Source organism: Uranotaenia lowii, chromosome 2, assembly GCF_029784155.1.
Source record: "Uranotaenia lowii strain MFRU-FL chromosome 2, ASM2978415v1, whole genome shotgun sequence".
NCBI classification, from domain to species: Eukaryota; Metazoa; Arthropoda; class Insecta; order Diptera; family Culicidae; genus Uranotaenia; species Uranotaenia lowii.
In genome coordinates this window covers 189,716,908-189,734,621 of record NC_073692.1, presented here as the reverse complement: position 1 = coordinate 189,734,621, position 17,714 = coordinate 189,716,908, and the positions used below count along the sequence as shown (strand labels likewise).

General features: G+C 40.9%; 1 protein-coding gene across 1 annotated transcript; it reads right to left on the bottom strand.

The window, feature by feature from the left end:
- Window positions 1–1,395: 1,395 nt before the first annotated feature.
- On the bottom strand, window positions 1,396–15,728 carry LOC129744585 (intraflagellar transport protein 80 homolog). Its single transcript, XM_055737198.1, has 3 exons — window positions 14,900–15,728; window positions 3,001–3,380; window positions 1,396–2,940 (listed from the first exon to the last, which is right to left on the bottom strand). Exons 1-3 carry the CDS (start codon window positions 15,692–15,694, stop codon window positions 1,866–1,868), a joined length of 2,250 nt encoding a protein of 749 aa, XP_055593173.1. The 5' UTR covers window positions 15,695–15,728; the 3' UTR covers window positions 1,396–1,865.
- Window positions 15,729–17,714: the final 1,986 nt, after the last annotated feature.

The following is a 17,714-nucleotide window of genomic DNA, read 5'->3' as shown; positions in this document are numbered from 1 at the left end:
GAGGAGGAGGAGCTCGAGGAGCTGGAGCAGCTGCATCGTTCCCAAGAAACACGAAAGTTCTATCAGAAACTCAACGCATCCCGCAAAGGCTTCGTGCCGCAAGCCGAAATGTGCCGGGATAAGGACGGAGGTATCCTGACGGACAATCGTGAGGTGATCAAAAGGTGGAAGCAGCACTTCGATGAACACCTGAACGGCGCACATGCAGGAGATCAAGACGGTGGGGGAAGGTATATCGCCGGCGTAGCCAACGACGAAGAGGAGCCACTCCCAACGATGAGTGAAGTTAAGGAAGCTATTCGCCAGCTGAATAGAAACAAGTCGGCTGGGAAGGATGGCATCGCAGCTGAACTCATCAAAATGGGCCCGGACAGGTTGGCCGATTGCCTACACCGGTTGATAGTCCGGATCTGGGACATAGAACAGCTACCGGAGGAGTGGAAGGAGGGGGTAATATGCCCCATCTACAAGAAGGGCGACAAATTGGACTGTGAGAACTACCGAGCGATCACTGTCCTCAATGCCGCCTACAAAGTGTTGTCCCGAATCCTACTCCGCCGCCTCACGCCACAAGCAAACAGATTCGTGGGAAGTCATCAGGCCGGCTTCATGGAGGGACGGTCTACGACGGACCAGATATTCACATTACGGCAAATCCTCCAAAAATGCCGTGAACACCAAGTCCCTACGCATCATCTATTCATCGACTTCAAAGCCGCATACGACACGATCGACCGTAACGAGCTATGGAAAATCATGGACGAGAACGGCTTTTCCGGGAAGCTAATCAGACTGATCAAGGCGACGATGGATGGAACGCAGTGCTGTGTGCGGATTTCGGGTGAATTGTCGAGTTCATTCGAATCGCGCAGGGGGCTTCGACAAGGTGATGGTCTATCCTGCATGATGTTCAACGTGGCGCTAGAAGGTGTTATTCGACGAGCGGTGGGCGAAATGCGGGGCACGATTTTCAACAGATCCAGTCAACTTATCTGCTTTGCCGATGACATTGATATAGTCGGCAGATCATCTGCGGCGGTGGAGGAGATCTACCGCAAACTGAAACGCGAAGCAGGAAGGATTGGGTTGATGATTAATACGTCCAAGACGAAGTACATGCTGGCCTGCGGATCCGAGACCGACCGAACCCGCTTGTCCAGTAATAACAAGGTCATGATCGACGGCGACGAGCTGGAGATAGTCGAAGACTTTGTCTATCTCGGCTCACTGGTGACCGCAGACAATGACACCAGCCGTGAGATCCGGAGGCGAATTATCAGCGGAAGTCGTGCCTACTATGGACTCCACAAGCAACTGCGGTCGAGAAGACTTTGCCCTCGTACGAAGTGTAACCTGTATATGACGCTTATTAGACCGGTTGTTCTCTACGGGCACGAGACATGGATATTGCTCGAGGAGGACCTGCGTACACTCGGAGTATTCGAGCGACGAGTGTTAAGAACCATCTTTGGCGGCGTACAGGAGAACGGAGTGTGGAGGCGAAGGATGAACCACGAGCTCGCGCGACTCTACGGCGAACCCAGTATCCAGAAGGTGGTGAAAGCTGGCCGGATACGCTGGGCAGGACATGTTGCGAGAATGCCGGACGACTGTCCTGCAAAACAGGTGTTCGCTACGAATCCGGTAGGAACAAGACGAGCGGGGGCGCAACGAGCGAGGTGGTTAGACCAAGTGGAGCGTGATCTGGCGAACGTGGGGTGCCCGAGAAATTGGAGAACGGTTGCTATGAACCGAGTGAATTTTAGGAATTATGTTCGTCAAGTTATGTCGTGAGACGGAATACTATGTAAATAAAATAATAACTTTTAATTTTACAAAAACTCCTTCAAATAGTACCGATTATTTCACTGCAACTCCAAGTAATGCGGATCATATTCCTCTCTTCCGAGAGCTTGCAAGAATTTTCTCCTTTCCCCGAGCACCAGCTCCAGGCCCGTGTCGTTTTTCTTTGCCAGCTCCAAAGCACGGCTCCAGCGATGCATCCGCAAACAAAACAGAATAGCTTCGTTAATTTTCTTGTTGTGAACCAGAATTATTTCCGCTTCTTGAGCACGACCATTCATGATAGAATTTTCGGCCATCTGTTCCGAGCTGGACCGATCCAGGTCCTTCATGTGGCTCAGATAGTTCACCTTATCGATCTGAAGAGCGGCCGAGAATGCTTCTTCGCTGATATCTAATTGGTTACGTTTGGAGGCCATGGCCGCGAGGGTTGCCCACAGTATTTGGTTCTGAACCAATCTACACAGCTTTAACGCTTTCTCCCACGAGTTATCCGCGAATAGTTTGTGCAGTATAACACAATACGACTTTACTGAGACTGTAAAAATGGCTCCGGAGCTACGAAAAGTCACGTTGGCTCCCTCGAAGTTTTCCAAGGTGATGTTTTTTCCGAATTCGCTCGTGTCAAATGTGAACGTCGTCAGAGCTATCAGTGTAGGGTCAGTGCAGGATTCTCCTGGACAGTACCATACGCTGTAACAAGAGTCGTGCAATCCCACCAGGATATTGGTATCGCTGGACCACATCACCGTACAAACTTGAGTACCGATTTTGTGGACAATATAATCCGAACCGCTTCGTACATTGGTGATGAACAGATCCCGATTGACGTCGATAAAGACCAGATACTGGTCATCGGGATTCCCAAATCGACAGACGGCTACCTCAGCAACTAGCGATTTACTCTGAATAGTGTACGGTTCCTCCTGACGAGTTGCTCCCGGTAACAAATCAAACACATGTATTATCGATTGATCGGAGTGGTCTCGAACCGCCAAAACGTCTAATCCCAACGAGATGCATCGGTTGTTTAGATGAGGGATCTGAGACTGGCATGCCGGGAAACGTGGGTTCAAATGTAACCGACCGGTATAGGTATAGATCCAAATGTAGTTGTTATCGACAAGAAGGAAGTGTCTAAAAATATATAATTTCAAACAAAATCAATTTAAAACTACCTTTAAATGAATGACTTACTTTTTTCCCAAAATAATAATCTTAATGTCCGTCCTTCCGTCAATGATAATGGGTGTGTTAATATAATTTTCATTGAATATGTGAACTTGATGAGCGGTAGCCACGACCAAGTGACCATACCCCAGTTCCCACTTGATAATGCGTTCGGAAAAATCCAAAGTATCCGTGGTGCGTGCCACAATGTCCTGCAGGGTGATGGTTTTGCGCCCAGTAGTAACGGCTTTGAGATTGCGATTGCGCAGCTGCCTTTCGATGATGTGTCCAAACAGAATTATTCCAGTGCTGGTGCCTGCCGTCACCTGAGTCCCATCTGTGGACCAAGAAATGCTGTACAGTGACCCAATGACCTCTTGGTTGAAGCGATTGATGCTGTGGCTCCACTGGAAATTAATCAAATGGTAGTTAATTAGTTTATTGCTAATTTTAATCGAATAAAAATACTAGTTGAAAACTAGCTAAATGGTAAAAAATAAATGAATAATAATAAGTTGGCCGATTGCCAAAACATCTTGATGGTCCGGATCTGGGACACAGAACAGCAACGGGATTAGTGGAAGGAGGGGGTTTTGAAATCCTGGACGGCAGTTATGCTAGCGATTACTTATCATCGCTTAGAAGCTTCTTGGCTTTCTTATTTATTTATTTATTATTATTAAATCAACAGATCTTATATTGATCCAAATGATATTAAAAAATTAAGAGACTAACTACAAATACAAATCCACACTGAACTAAGAACACTTAGAATTCTTCTTCGATACAACCTTCGAAACGTCAAAATCAAAATGCTCTGAGAAGCGGTTAAAAGTCTTGATGACGCCAATTATTGCAGAGTTGGCCCCGTAATTGTTTAGTCTAACAGGAACGAAGAGCTGAAGATCCCGATTCCTCAAACCACGAGGTCGGACGCTAAGTGGAAGAACTTCCAAAAGTGCGGAGAGTCGATTCTTGATAAAAGCAGATCAGCGACGAAAGAAGCACGAGTGGCGTGGCGGTCCTGCGGGCTTGCAGCTTGTCGATGTCGATCAGGTGGCAGCGGCTTTCGTGGGAAGTCGAAAAGGGTCTTGCCAATTTAAGTGTCGAAGGGCATACCTCAAAAAACGTCGTTGGATGGCTTCGATGCGATCTGAACCGTTTTGATAATATGGGCACCAAACCGCAGAAGCATATTCGAGGATCGATCGAACCAGCCAGACTGCAGTAAAGACTCTTCAGGCAGTAGATGTCCTTAAAGTCCTTCGTCATGCGGAAAAGAAGACCCAGGCTTCTGGAGACTTTGTCAACGATATATTGTGCGTTTAGATAAAAAATTTATAAACGTCTTTGGTGAACTGGCATCATGGCTGACTTCCGACCAAAACATATTGAGTCGTTTTATTTAAGTGTGCGCCAAATTCACACAAAATCAACGTTGCCACAAATTCATTTGAATCGTTTGTGTATCTCATTCTTGCCCGGAAGAGTATTATTTCACACGAACACAAACGATTGCTGGCGAAAACAGTAACAGCAGCAACATTAAAAAACATTTTCAACCCCGCCAGAGGGTAGTTTGTACAAAATATTTCGATCCCGACCGATTTTACTCAAACCGTTTGGGCGATCATACAAGCAGTGCCATACACGATGCAAATCGTGTTCACAGCGACAAAATTTCATCGCATTTGTACCAATGTTGTGTAGTCTGTGGCCCGCTTAAAGTATGTAGAGATACGCTGGTGGATACAAATTTAAGTGTGGCAACGTTGCATATAATACACTGTTATTTTTTAAACACAACTGTCAAAAGTTCGGAAGTAAGTTCGGGATCGGAAGTCCGGACTTCCGAAGTAAAATTTAGTGCTGGCGCCATAATAGTTGGTGTGGTTCTTAAAATCCAGCAGCGCGTCGAGGATCACACCAAGATCTTTCACGTGTTGAGCTCGAGAGATTGCATCGTTTCCAAGGAAATAAACGGCTGAGAACGGGCGTCGTTTGCGGGAAAATGATATTACTACACATTTATTACGGTTTAAAGGTAGGCGATTGGCATCACACCAGAAGGCAAAGAGGTTAAACTGGTTCTGCAGGAAGTTCACATTTTCGGAGCCATTGATAGACTAGTACAGTTTCAAGTCATCGGCATACGCCAATTTTGATCCATCGAGGAGTTGCAGCACGTCATTGAAGTAGATTAGGAATATTAACGGCCCTGAATGACTTCCCTGAGGCACGCCTGATGAAGCTGAGAACTGCCTGGAAAAACAGTTACCCGTATGAACTGTCAATTTACGTCCGGTAAGGTAACTGCGGAACCAGCCAATAAGAGATCCACAAAATCCTAAACGCGCGAGCTTTCCGATGGCAATATCATGGTTCACCTTGTCGAATGCGGCAGACAGATCGGTATAGATGGCATCAATTTGGGCTTTCTTTGCAAAACTTTCATGCACAAACGAGGTAAAGGTTAGTAAGTTAGTTGTAGTTGAGCGTTGAGGCATAAATCCATGCTTCCTCGGTAATTATTAACATCTTCCCTATCTCCCTTTTTATGAACCGGGAACATGTATGCTTCTTTCCACAGTGAGGGGAAGGTGGCCTGGTCAAGCGAAGCTTGGAAGATAAGCCTGATAGGAGTCAGCAAAGAAGGCATAAAACGCTTCCGGAAGGTAGCTGGTATCCCATCCGGGCAAGTAGAGAAGGAGTTTTTGAGCTTAGTGGCTGCTTTAGAGATGGTTGTGTCCTCGACTGTAATACCGTTTAAAGAAAAGCCCAGTGGTGAAACACTCCTGATGGCACAATTCAGTTGGTCGTCAGTTATTGAAGATGTATCAAAGATGCTCGAGAATTTATTGGCAAAGAGATCGCAGATTCCGAAGTCAGAGTTCGCCATGATGCCATCCAGGAACATGCAGGACGGTGTTCCAGGTTCATTCCGCTGGTTCTTGACGTGATTCCAGAAGGATTTTGGAGGAGTCTTGAGATTTTGCTGAATTCGACTAAGATGGTTTTGATAGCTACGTTGACAGGCTTTTTTATAGGCGGAGTTGAGTTTGCGATACTCTTCCTTGGTATGCGGAGATTTGTGCTTGTTGTAATTTCGAAGGGCACGCCTTTAGCATTGGCGGTGCGTTTGGGCACATGACGGTCGATTACGTAGTTGAGGAAGTGCGAGAAAGTTTCGGCGGCAGCATTAGGGTTAGCTAGTTCGAGTTCGGATTCCAAGTCTATAGTGGCCAGTACGCGAGAAATGATATCGAGATCGGCGTTCTTATAGTCCAAGTAGAAGGGTGTAAGTTTATCAGCGGGGTTACACAATCTAGAGATATTAAATGTAACCAGTAAAGCCGGGTGATGTGGGCCTACTTTAACTAGCGGTGCAGGTGCTGGTTCGATAGTTGGTAAACGGAACCCGTCATTGGCGAAGCAAGGATCAAGCATCCGGCCGTTCTCGTTTACAACACTGTTGATCTGACGTAAGGTTGCTGTACTCAAAGAGTCTAGAATAATGTTCGAAGAAGCCGAAAAAGTAGAGCGTTCAGGATCAGGATACAGGAAGCTAGCTTGGCTGGAACACCACTTTAAACTTGGCATGTTAAAATCGCCTAAGACGACTATGTCATCTTCTGGAGCGCAGAAAGAGCTTATTTTAGAGATGCAGCGTGAGAATGATTCAGCTAAGGTAACGTCTCTCGAACGATCAGGAGGCAAATATAGTACGCCAACGTAAAGCTTCCGGTCGCCGAGTTCGATACGGGACCACACCATCTCAAGATTATGCCAAGATTCATCATCGATTGGCATGGCTCTGAATTTGGACCTTACGGCGAGTTACGGGAGCTTCGATCGCAGCGGAACACTGAATAATCGGATCCAAAGATCTGGTTGGAGAGAGTGTGATCGGTGAAGGTGATAATATCGTAGCAGGAACATGAAGTAGCGAGCAGATAATCAGTCAAGCAGGAATTGATACCACCGACATTCTGATAGGAGATGTTGATGAAATCAAGCGGTTCTGATGCCGATCTGGAGCCATTGTCACTGAAATGGAGAATACCATCACGCGGAGGAAGGCAGTCAGGAGCAGCGTATTTGCCTGGTAAAGCAGGCTGGAGAACCCCTACGCCACAGACGAACTCAGGGCCGGGACGACTGGTGACGCTGGCAGGAATCAGCTCGACTGAGTCGAAGGGCGCAGGGGTCTCCGTGAGGCTGTCAAAGTGCTGTCCCTAATTCTACTCCGCCGCCTAACGCCAAAAGCAAACAGATTCGTGGGAAGTCATCATGGGCTTCGTGGAGGGACAGTCTACGACGGACCAGATCTTCACATTACGGCAAATCCTCCAAAAATGCTGTGAACACCAAGTCTCCAGGTACGCACTATCTATTATTCGACTTCGACGAGCTGTAGAAAATCATGTCTTCTCTCGGAAGCTGACCAGACGAATCAAGGCGACGATGGATGGAACGCAGTGCTGTGGGCGGATTTCGAGTGAATTGTTGAGTTAATTCGAATCGCGCAGGGGGCTTCGTCAAGACGATGATCTATCGACCTATGTTCGAATGTGGGATGTCCGAGAAATTCGAGAAAGGTTGCCATGGACCGAGTGAATTTTAGGAATTATGTTCATCAAGTTATGCCGCGAGATTGAATACTTTGAAAATAAACAAATGAATAATTTCTTGATTTGTTTCAACGACGCCTTTTGAATCTTAATTAGATATTTTAGAAGAAGTGTTTTCCTATACAGGAAACCCTCTCTATACATGGGTCAGTAATCGATCTTAAATTGAGGCCAATTCCATCCCTAAAACATAGTTCTGGAAGATCGGATAAATTCGAAATACTTTAACATTACGAAGCTGGTCACGATGACTTGTCAATAACATTACGGTTCCTAAAACCATTTCAAGTTTCCTTTTCCTGACTCTGATCCAAAATTAGATCAATATCCTGCTCTGGTTCGTGATTCTGATCCTGGTCAAGATGCCAGCATCTTGACCCTGATTCTGAATTCTGATCTTGAAATCGAATTTTTATTCTGGGCTCTGATCCTGGATTTAAATCCTCATTCATGTTCCCGATTCTGAACTTGAATCCTGAACCAGAATTCTGAATCTTGAATCCTGATCCGAATTCTGGACTCTGATCTCAGATCATAATCTCGAATCCTGATCTTGAACATAGATCCTGGTGCATGGTTCCGGATATTGGATCATGGTCCTCAATAAAGGATCCAAGATCATTTATCCAGACATTGATTCTGTTTCGTGATCATCATCATAAATGCTTCTACTATACCCTGATCGTGATTCGGGATTCTAGATACGATTCCGATTCTAGATACAACTTCGATTTTTTGATTCTGATCCTGGTCCCGGATTCCAAGTACGTACTTGATTTCGGATCTAGATCGTGAGGGCAATCCCTGGATCCTAATATTAAATCCCAGATTCCAATCTTGATTCCTTGTTGACCTAGGATACTTAGCCAGAATTGGGATCCTGCTCCCGCACTCTGTCCTCTTGATTTTGGGTTTTGATCCTGATCCTGGACCTTGGAATTCCGGATCCTAATGCTGATACGTATTTCGGAAACTCATCCTTAATTTATACTCTGGAACTCACTTATGGGTCTCGAATTCTGGATCTTATATGTACAACGATCCTGGAACCTGATCCTGGATTCTCATTAAGATCCTAGATCCTGATTTGGACCCTGATCTAGGATTGTTCGATCTTCTGGAAAAGATCAATTTCAAAGATCGATCCAGCTGAATGGTTTCAGGACCGATCAACCTAAAAATCGAAGAAGAAGAATTTTTTTTTAAGATGGATGCCTTATACTGAATTAAATAGTGAAAACGACTGAAAAGCAGGCTTCGGACGGCTCCTGAGATGTTGCTCATAAGTGCAAGAGCAAAGCTTCACAAAGAGGTGTGGAACCCGCACTCTTGTGAGCGGCAAACCGCACACACTTTGCTCAAGCTTCCCGGAAAATAAATGTTCGACACTCACTTACATGAGTGATGTGTGCTCCGTAAGTGTCGCTCTCAGAGTGTACTCTTAGTGTTAACACTGAGGGTAGTTAAGTGTGTTTTAGGCAACCGCCCTTCCTTTCGTAACAAAAATAAAGACGCACAGAAAGCACAGCTCGCAAGCAATCGTGCAGAGGTTCATATTCCAAGGGTTTTATGAAATTATTATAATGTTAAGTAATTGATCGTTTACATCTTAACACAATTCAGGGTTGCGAGGTTGGTTCGTTAAAAATCAGGATCATTCACAGCAAAAAATCAGAATTTTTCATGAGATCTCTTGATTCATGGAAATCATAAGCAGCTCTGCTTATATTGCATAAACAAAGGCGGAATCCAGGTGTTGAAAACGCCTTTATTTATGCAATAGCAGTAACCAGTTTCTTGGCCGGCTTGCAGTTAAAATCGAACCACCTTTTTCGATTTTCTCAAAGTTCAAGTGATTTTAAGTTGAAGTTTAATTTCAAGACTTTTTTCATTATTTAATTTGAATGGAATTCATAATATGATGTGTTGCAACGCACACAGAAGTATATAAACAAATTTAAAATTAAAGCAGGTCATCCCGCAATGAAATGAACGAAATCTAAAAATGAAAAAAAAATCTCAGTTTGGCGTTTTTGAAAGTTGCTAATTCGGACCTTATCGTGAAGAGATTGCCGCTGGTCTGGATAGTCAATAAGGATTTTAGAAGAATAAAAAAGCTTGTAGTTTAATGCAAATTTTTCAACCAAAGTGTATTAGATTCATTAATCCCGATTTGACATTATTATCTATTTGATTTATCTTCGGAAAACACCGCCAAAAAAACGAACCAAAGCGAACAACACCATCTATTCATTACTTGGACGCACTAAGTGTACACTTTCAGAGTGCTCTTTGGGAGACGCACTTATAGAGTACTCATTTCAATTTTGAGTGTTGTTTGAGTGACGAAAAACGCTCCCTGTGTATCGTCACTCTGATCCTATTGACCACTCTTGCTCCGCTCACAACATCATTTAAAGAGCGGAGCAGAAAGTTACACCGCTCTTGTAGGGCTCTGAGGAGCGTCCGAAGCCTGCTGAAAAGCTCATACGACATACTCAAAAGTTCAACTTATAAAGGAATAAGTATCAATATTGTAACATGAATGATAAATACAATTCAACCTTTTCAATTTAGTTCACATGATGAAATGTTTATTTTGAAAAGGTTACAAATTTTTATTTAAATACGCTAGTGATTTTTAATACCATAAGCTCAGCCACAGGTCATGGTACGAAGGTAACGTATTCATATATCATCTGGAAGGGTAAAGTTCAATTTTACAAGTATCAAAATTGTCTTATTTTCATCAAGAAAAGAATATTAAAATATTATTTTGAGAAGTGTAATAATTTAAATGTAGATATAAAATAAACGCTTTATTTTTCTTTAAATAGTTTTTATATTGATCTTACTCAATACGCTCTATCGAGCTTCAACTATCCAACTTAAAAGTTTCGACACAGAGAACAGACGTACAAGCTAGCCCACGAAACTTGTGTAAAAATCCAAACACCCTTTTTGAACTAATTTTTGTTTTTTGGCTACGATTATGCCTTTTCGAAAACTGGGCACTTTAAAGTTGATTTGTAACTCTTGAACGGCGCAATAGATGACACTGTTTGCAGTCAGTTTCTAAGGTATTTTTTTGGTGATAGCATTTGAAATTTTACACACCTTTTTGACGGTTTTTTGTTCGAGCTTGTACGTCTGTTTTCTGTGGTTTCGATAAGAACTTTATTCTTGACTTGAGTAGATTGCTCTAAATGCTTAGTTAAAGGCTAAGTAAGCTTTCAAATGTAAATTCTTTGGAGCTTTTGATTACTTGAGTATTCGATAAAGGTTCACGTTTTCCTCAAAAGTACAGACAAATATAATGTAAGGAGGTATTCCAGAATTATTTTCGCATGTAGCTGGGCCTGGAAAGTACAGGCAATTTATCTTAAAACCTGGCAAAAACTGAGCAATTGATTGAAGATTTTTCATTCCAAAAACTGGGCAAATCTGAGCAAACAATAGACAATAATCCAAAAATTTAAGGCAAAAGTGAAAACGAATAATGTATTTGAAATTATTTTATTTTTTTCCGAAAGATATGCAATGTTTAATTCATGTTTAAAGCATCCAAAAAAAAACGATGATTTATTTTGACCAATTTAACTTTCGCAAAACCGTTTTTTTTAGAGATTTTTGTTCCATTTTCCGAAAAATGTGAATAAAACCGAGCAAAATCCGGGCATTTTTAATAATATCCGGGCATCCGAGCCGGACCGGACTTGTCTCCAAAATTTTATTAAAAACCCGGGCAATGTGGAATAGACTGAGTCGATTTGGGGTCATTTTTGAATTTCTCAAACCCTGGGGTCTTAAAAGCTTCGTTTTGGTCCAAAACTCATCCATGATTTTTTGCAGAATTTTTAAGTAACGTTTACATGAGTAAATTTGAACTTTTAGGTTTGTATGGGAAAATTGAATATTTTGTACTGAAAAATCAACATTATTTATGTTTCTTCTGTGGAACCGAGCCTGTTAATGGTTTTTGTGCCAATTTATAAATTTCTTACAGGAAATTTTCCGCTGAACAACTTTGTCGAATATCACAACTTCGTATGTTTTTAGACAAAAAAGTTATTAGCTGTTTAACAGGTGTATGTCTTTTTGGGTTGATAAACCATGAATTCAATTGACACCACTGCTGGGTGCCTAGCGAAGAATTGCAAGACCACTTTTCATGCCATACATCGTGGGGCACAAGCAGTGGTGTCAATTGAATTCATGGTTAATCAATCCAAAAAGACATACACCTGTTTGTAGCGGAGCGGTCATCGAAGTAAACGATCGCGTTTTAGTTCGTTTCACAACTCTCCTTTTATTTTATTTTATTTTTTTTTTTCTGGGATTTTCATCCTGTAGGATGATTCATCCCTAACTCCTTTTATTAATCGTAATTGATTCTTATATATACCCTAAAAAAGAAATGAACTTAGTTCATTCTGAACAGAACTAAGTTCATTCTCTCTCTATTTCCCTTTTTGGCTACTCAGTCAACACCTGTTATTTTTTTCAATTGACTTGCCAACAAGAACTTTTCTGGGCCCCGGACCCACTTGAGTTCTTGCTGACAAAGTTGAATAAAAAAACAAAGCTGATGAGTAGCAGTGTTCGCTTCTTGGTACCCTGGCCAATAACCTTTTGCAAATCTACTTTGCGTTGGAATTGGCATCAGGTCCGTTACATGTTAAACATCTTATAACTTTTTTGTCTAAAAAGATACGAAGTTATGATATTCGACAAAGTTGTTCAGCAGAAAATTTTCTTGAAGGAATTTATAAATTGGCACAAAAACCATTAACAGGCTCGGTTCCACAGAAGAAACAAAAATGATGATGATTTTTCAGTACAAAATATTCAATTTTTCCATACAAACCTAAAAGTTCAAATTTACTCATGTAAACGTTACTTAAAAATTCTGCAAAAAATCATGGATGAGTTTTGGACCAAAACGAAGCTTTTAAGACCCCAGGGTTTGAGAAATTCAAAAATGACCCCAAATCGACTCAGTCTAATGTGGAAGGCTTTAAAGTTATCTTTTATGTTGACCTCGATTCGATGGTAGCACCAATAAGGGACAGCAGTCGTTTGAGAAAAAAAAAACTTCAAAATATCGGATTGAAAATAAACCGATTTAATCAATATTTCAAAGGCTAAAGAATCCATTAAAAAAATCGGAAATTTGTGTTCAAAAGATCCATCTCACAGATATCGATCCAAGATCGACCAATCCTACTCTGAATCTGATTTTCAATCCTGGGATTTAAATTCTGCATCCTCACACATATCTTGAATGCTGATCCTAAATTTTTAATCCTAATTCTGAACCCTAATACCAGAATATGGTGCTGATCCTGGATCCAAACTCTGGATCTGAATCCTTATCCCGCAACCCGATCATAGATTTGCTCCTCATCTGATTCTGGATTCTAATTTTTATACTAAACTTGATCTTTTATCCAGATGAGCAGTGAAGACTGCTGGACTCTTTCGTATTGTTCCTTTTTACGAATTTAGGATAAGTTTAGTTACACCCCAGCCAACATGAAATCGTAAAAGAAATCATCGTCGAACTCGTATATAGATGCAACTCAAATCGGAATCGTAAATATGTACACTTACCATTCGACCATATCGTTTATTCATCGTAGAAGATTCCCAACTTCCCAATGAAATACGACTTAGTTACGATATGTTGGATGAAGTCGTATTTAGTTCCGCCGATGTCAAATGAAATCTTATAACGATCGCATAAGATTTCTTAAGAAGCATTTTATTGGTACACAAATTACTTTCGAATCGAAATCGTAAATGTACGATTCCGATTTGAGTTGCATCTATATACGAGTTCAACCATGATTTCTTTTACGATTTCATGTTGGCTGGGCATCGTCCGATTGCTTAGAGTCATACAAGAGTACAAAACATCTCGCATAAAGGGTGACTTAAATCGCCAATCCAACGACAGATTGCTTCAAGTCGTACAAGAGTTCGGCACACCTCGCATAAAGAGTGACTTAGATCGCCAATTCATCGTCAGATTGCTTCAAGTCGTACAAGAGTTCAACATACCTCGCATAAGGGGGGACTTAAATCGCCAATTTATCATCATATCGCTTCAAGTCGTAAAAGGGTAAAACACACATCGCATAAAGTGTGGATGGAACTGTCAATCCTCCCATCATCGTAAATGCGCATGAATCGAATCCTTTAATGTAACGTACAAAACGACGCCAATGCGACATAAAGTACCAAAGTATTTCTAACATCGTAAATGACATCACATATGATGTTGTCGATGTCGTAAACCAGAAAATAAAGAAAACATGTACGTATATTGCCTCCACTTTTGGTAGGTATATGCTTTTTTCTAACGTCATGTACGATGATTTGTGTCGACATAGACGTACGTATATTTTTTGATATACCTACCAAATTGTCTCATCTAGAAAGTTTTCGGTAAAACAAAAGTAGTTTGTAATCATAAAACTAAGCTTCTGTGATTTTTTCACCAAAAAAAAAATTGGTTCTAGAAGGCTAATGTTAACGGGTTTAAAAAATTGCGATGCAGCAACTGTTTTTATTTCAAATAACATTACTGAATGGGTTTATTTTTTAAATTTTAGATGCTGCAAATCTTTTTCAAAAAACACTGAACAAACAATTAAATTTGATTTATTTCGCCATTCTTCGAATTTTCCTGGCATATGTAGTGTAGGTTCATGGTGCAAATTTTTCAAAGGTTCTAGGAGGCTTGATCTTTGCTTTAAATCTGTTGATAAATTGTTTCCATAGACTGTTTTCTATTAAATCTTATGTTCTGAGTTCGTCTTGGTACATCCTTCGTACCTGAAATTATCAAATTTTCAAAGGTTATGGAAAGTTAAAGAGAAACATGAGACTTTCATATAACACAACCCATTTGCTTCTAAATGCTATCATTTTATCAGGAAAAGTGTTTGTTCGTGAGTCTTTGACAAAACAGATATTTTAAAACTTTAAAACTACATTTTAAGTAATATAAAAAAATCTCCAACTACAAACCAAATTTAGTCTATTTGAAACTCAATGTATAGGCTTTCAAACGTTGAAAACAGTTTTCAGATATTTTCATTTCAGACTTGGTTAATGGTGATTATCTGCGAAAATTTCATGTTGATCAAAGTTACCCCGGCGATCAAAGTTCCCCCAGTTTACGGTACATATATGTATTTTGAATTTGAATGAAGGAACCCAAACAATAATACGTTTAAGAAAGAGGGGAATTGGTGGCAATCGGATCATAGAGTACAACTCATACTTACCCCCGAATAGTGACAAAGTTTCAGCATATTATATCCTCCAACGGCCAGCAGCTCCCCATCCGGGCTGAAATCAACCGAGGTGATGGCATAATCATCACTGACACTGGTGAAAATATTCGACCCTTGGGTGTCCCAAATCTTGTACCGACAATCCTCCCCACCGGAAGCGATCAGATCCGTATTATTGGACCAAGCAATGCATAGGACTATTCCATCATGAGCTCTCCATTTGGTCATTTTACTGTTTGCCGCCAACGGTTTAATGGCAACAAACGAACCCTGGCAATAGGCTATAGCCATCGCATTGGGAGCCCATCTGGCACATCGGATCTGTCCTTCGTGCTGGACTACAGTTGATCTTAGCATACCAGATCGGGACCATATTTTGATGATGCCATCCTCGCCGGCCGTCAACAGCCCTGCACCATCAGGACTCCACCGGCTGGAAACGATGGTTCCCGAATGGGCTGAAATGTTCCGCTCAACGCGAGCACTTTTGTTCAAAATGATGAACCTTCCATCGGCGCTGCTAATAAGTAAAGTATCACTTCCTTTGGACCCAGCCCCACCGGAACTATTGACGGCGGCCACCTTAGGCACCAACCAGTGCAAATCAGTCGGAACGAAATCATCCGGCAGTTTGGCAACCTGCATAAACTCCCGATTGGTCGAAGTCCATTTACCCAGTTGATTGTCATCGGTGCAGCTGTAGATTTCTTCGTTGTTACACCACCCGAGAGCCGAAATAACTTCTTTAGATTTGGATTCTTTGGTGTTATAAACCTTGAACTTCATTTTTCCGTCCTTTCCGGATTTTTAACCTCGAACGAGTAAAGATTTTTTGTTTGTCCATTCTGTTGCCAGGACTACAGACCAGACGTTCATTTCACCGGTATCATCAAGGGGACAGCCAATTCAAAGCAACAACATGGATGCGCGCGCATGTTTGTCGGCGTGTACCGTAAAACGCTTTCGCTTTCGAATGTTGGAGACAAATTGCCGTCGAATAATAAGGGCGCCCACACCAAAGAATCGAATTACGCATTTCGAAGAAAACAGTGGCAAAAACGCTAGCTGAACATTTATGCCACTGTTTCCTTAGAGATTATACAACTTCTTCAATCCACAACTTTTTTCTACCACGGTGTCGGTAGATTTTCTTGGCCCAAAAGTATTTTTTTTCTTTTCTCGTCAAGATCTTTAAAACCGTAAATATATTGCTTATCCGTGTACATCCGAAACCCAAATCGCTGGTTCTCGTTTATCCAGTAGTTCATGAAAATAACGTTGAAAAAATCGGATGAAAATCAGCTCTTAAAAGCTCCTTAACCCTCATCCGCATTAGATTTCATAACCCTAATCAGCACTAGGAGTGTCAATTTGACACCACAAGCTCAAATCGTTATAACCTTTGGCGTGTTAAACCGATTTAAACAAAACTTACATCAAAAGAAACCTTATAATGTCAGTAAAATATGTTTAGAACATTATATACAGCTAAAGTTACAAGTTTTCTCGTTATTCAGCATAAAAGAAAAAAAAATCCGAAAAAACATGCCTCACGAAAACTTTTGTAGTTCACGTTCAAATAAATATTTGCCTTATGCTTGAGCTTGAGCTTTTGAGCTTGCTACCAACTACGGTCCACCTGCGGCCCCTCCTGGCCAATGGCATAATGGTTGCACTCCGTGATTGGTTCGAGATAATCAACATTGCACAATGAACCAAATGAAAGATTGCTGGGAACAAGCAATACAATCTCACTGTACAGTTTTGAGAATCTCCTTTTTTAAATTGAACCAATAACGACGCCGGCCAAGTCCGTGTAGTCGATAGAGGGAAAGGAAGTGCAGCACATGTGATGATTTGTTTTGCGGAGACCGGCTGTACGCCATCCCTCCACAAATCTCACGCTGATTGATTGGGGATTAAGGGGATGTGGCATGGAAATCATTTTGGTAAATGATGTGGCCACTCAAAACTAATTATTCTGATCTCCTGAAATGCCTAAGTTTCCTATTGAAACTCTTGATTCGAACTGTAAACTAAACTGAATGAGTAAATGGACTATTTAGTGAAATTCTCTTATTTTTTTAATTTACATTCTTTGATTGTGCCATTTAAAGGTTCCATCATGTATAGTTTCAAATCTTTTTAAATCCCTAAACTTTTAACTGAATCTTTTGTTTAACCTGTTTTGAGCTCTATACATTTCTAGCAAATGAAAATGTAGAATAAGGATAATTAAGTTAAGACTCGCTCATTCAAATATCTATCCTCAAGTAAGGCCTCATGCAAAGTTTATTTTCAATTAACATTGAAACTGCAAGTTACTTATCATCAAAATAATTTCTTTAGTCAGAGCTGCAATTTTTGAAAATTAATGATTTTTTAAATCCTATCGAGACAAAAAAAAATGTATTTTAGCCCTCTTCGCGACTAATAAAAAAATCATGTTCTTGGCAAACATTGCGTAAGTAGTTAGAGGTCTAAAAAGTTATTTCCATAGTTCCAACAAAGGTGAATCTCTAATAGAAAAAAAAGAAAAAAAAAAACAAAATAAAATACATAACAAAATTTCCTAACAGTCGAGGCAAACTTTTCAGCCAATCGAAACATTGGTAGAAACTTTTATCTAAAGTTGCTCAAACTTTAGCACAAAAGTTAGCGAGTGTTTCCTTTGATTCGAAACATTAAACTATAAAAAATTATCTTCCGCTCTGAATCTAATTGATCTTAATCAATGAGAAATTTTGTTTCATTTTTGTAAAACTACCAAAAAAAATCTTAAATCAGCAACTAACTATTAGCTGAA

Coding starts and splice junctions, on each gene's coding strand:
- LOC129744585 (XM_055737198.1), bottom strand. CDS start 15,694: ATGAAGTTCAAGGTTTATAACACCAAAGAATCCAAATCTAAAGAAGTT. Junction 3,381..14,899: donor AACTTTGTCACTATTCGGGG/GTAAGTATGAGT, acceptor ATTAATTTCCAG/TGGAGCCACAGCATCAATCG. Junction 2,941..3,000: donor ATTATTATTTTGGGAAAAAA/GTAAGTCATTCA, acceptor ATATATTTTTAG/ACACTTCCTTCTTGTCGATA.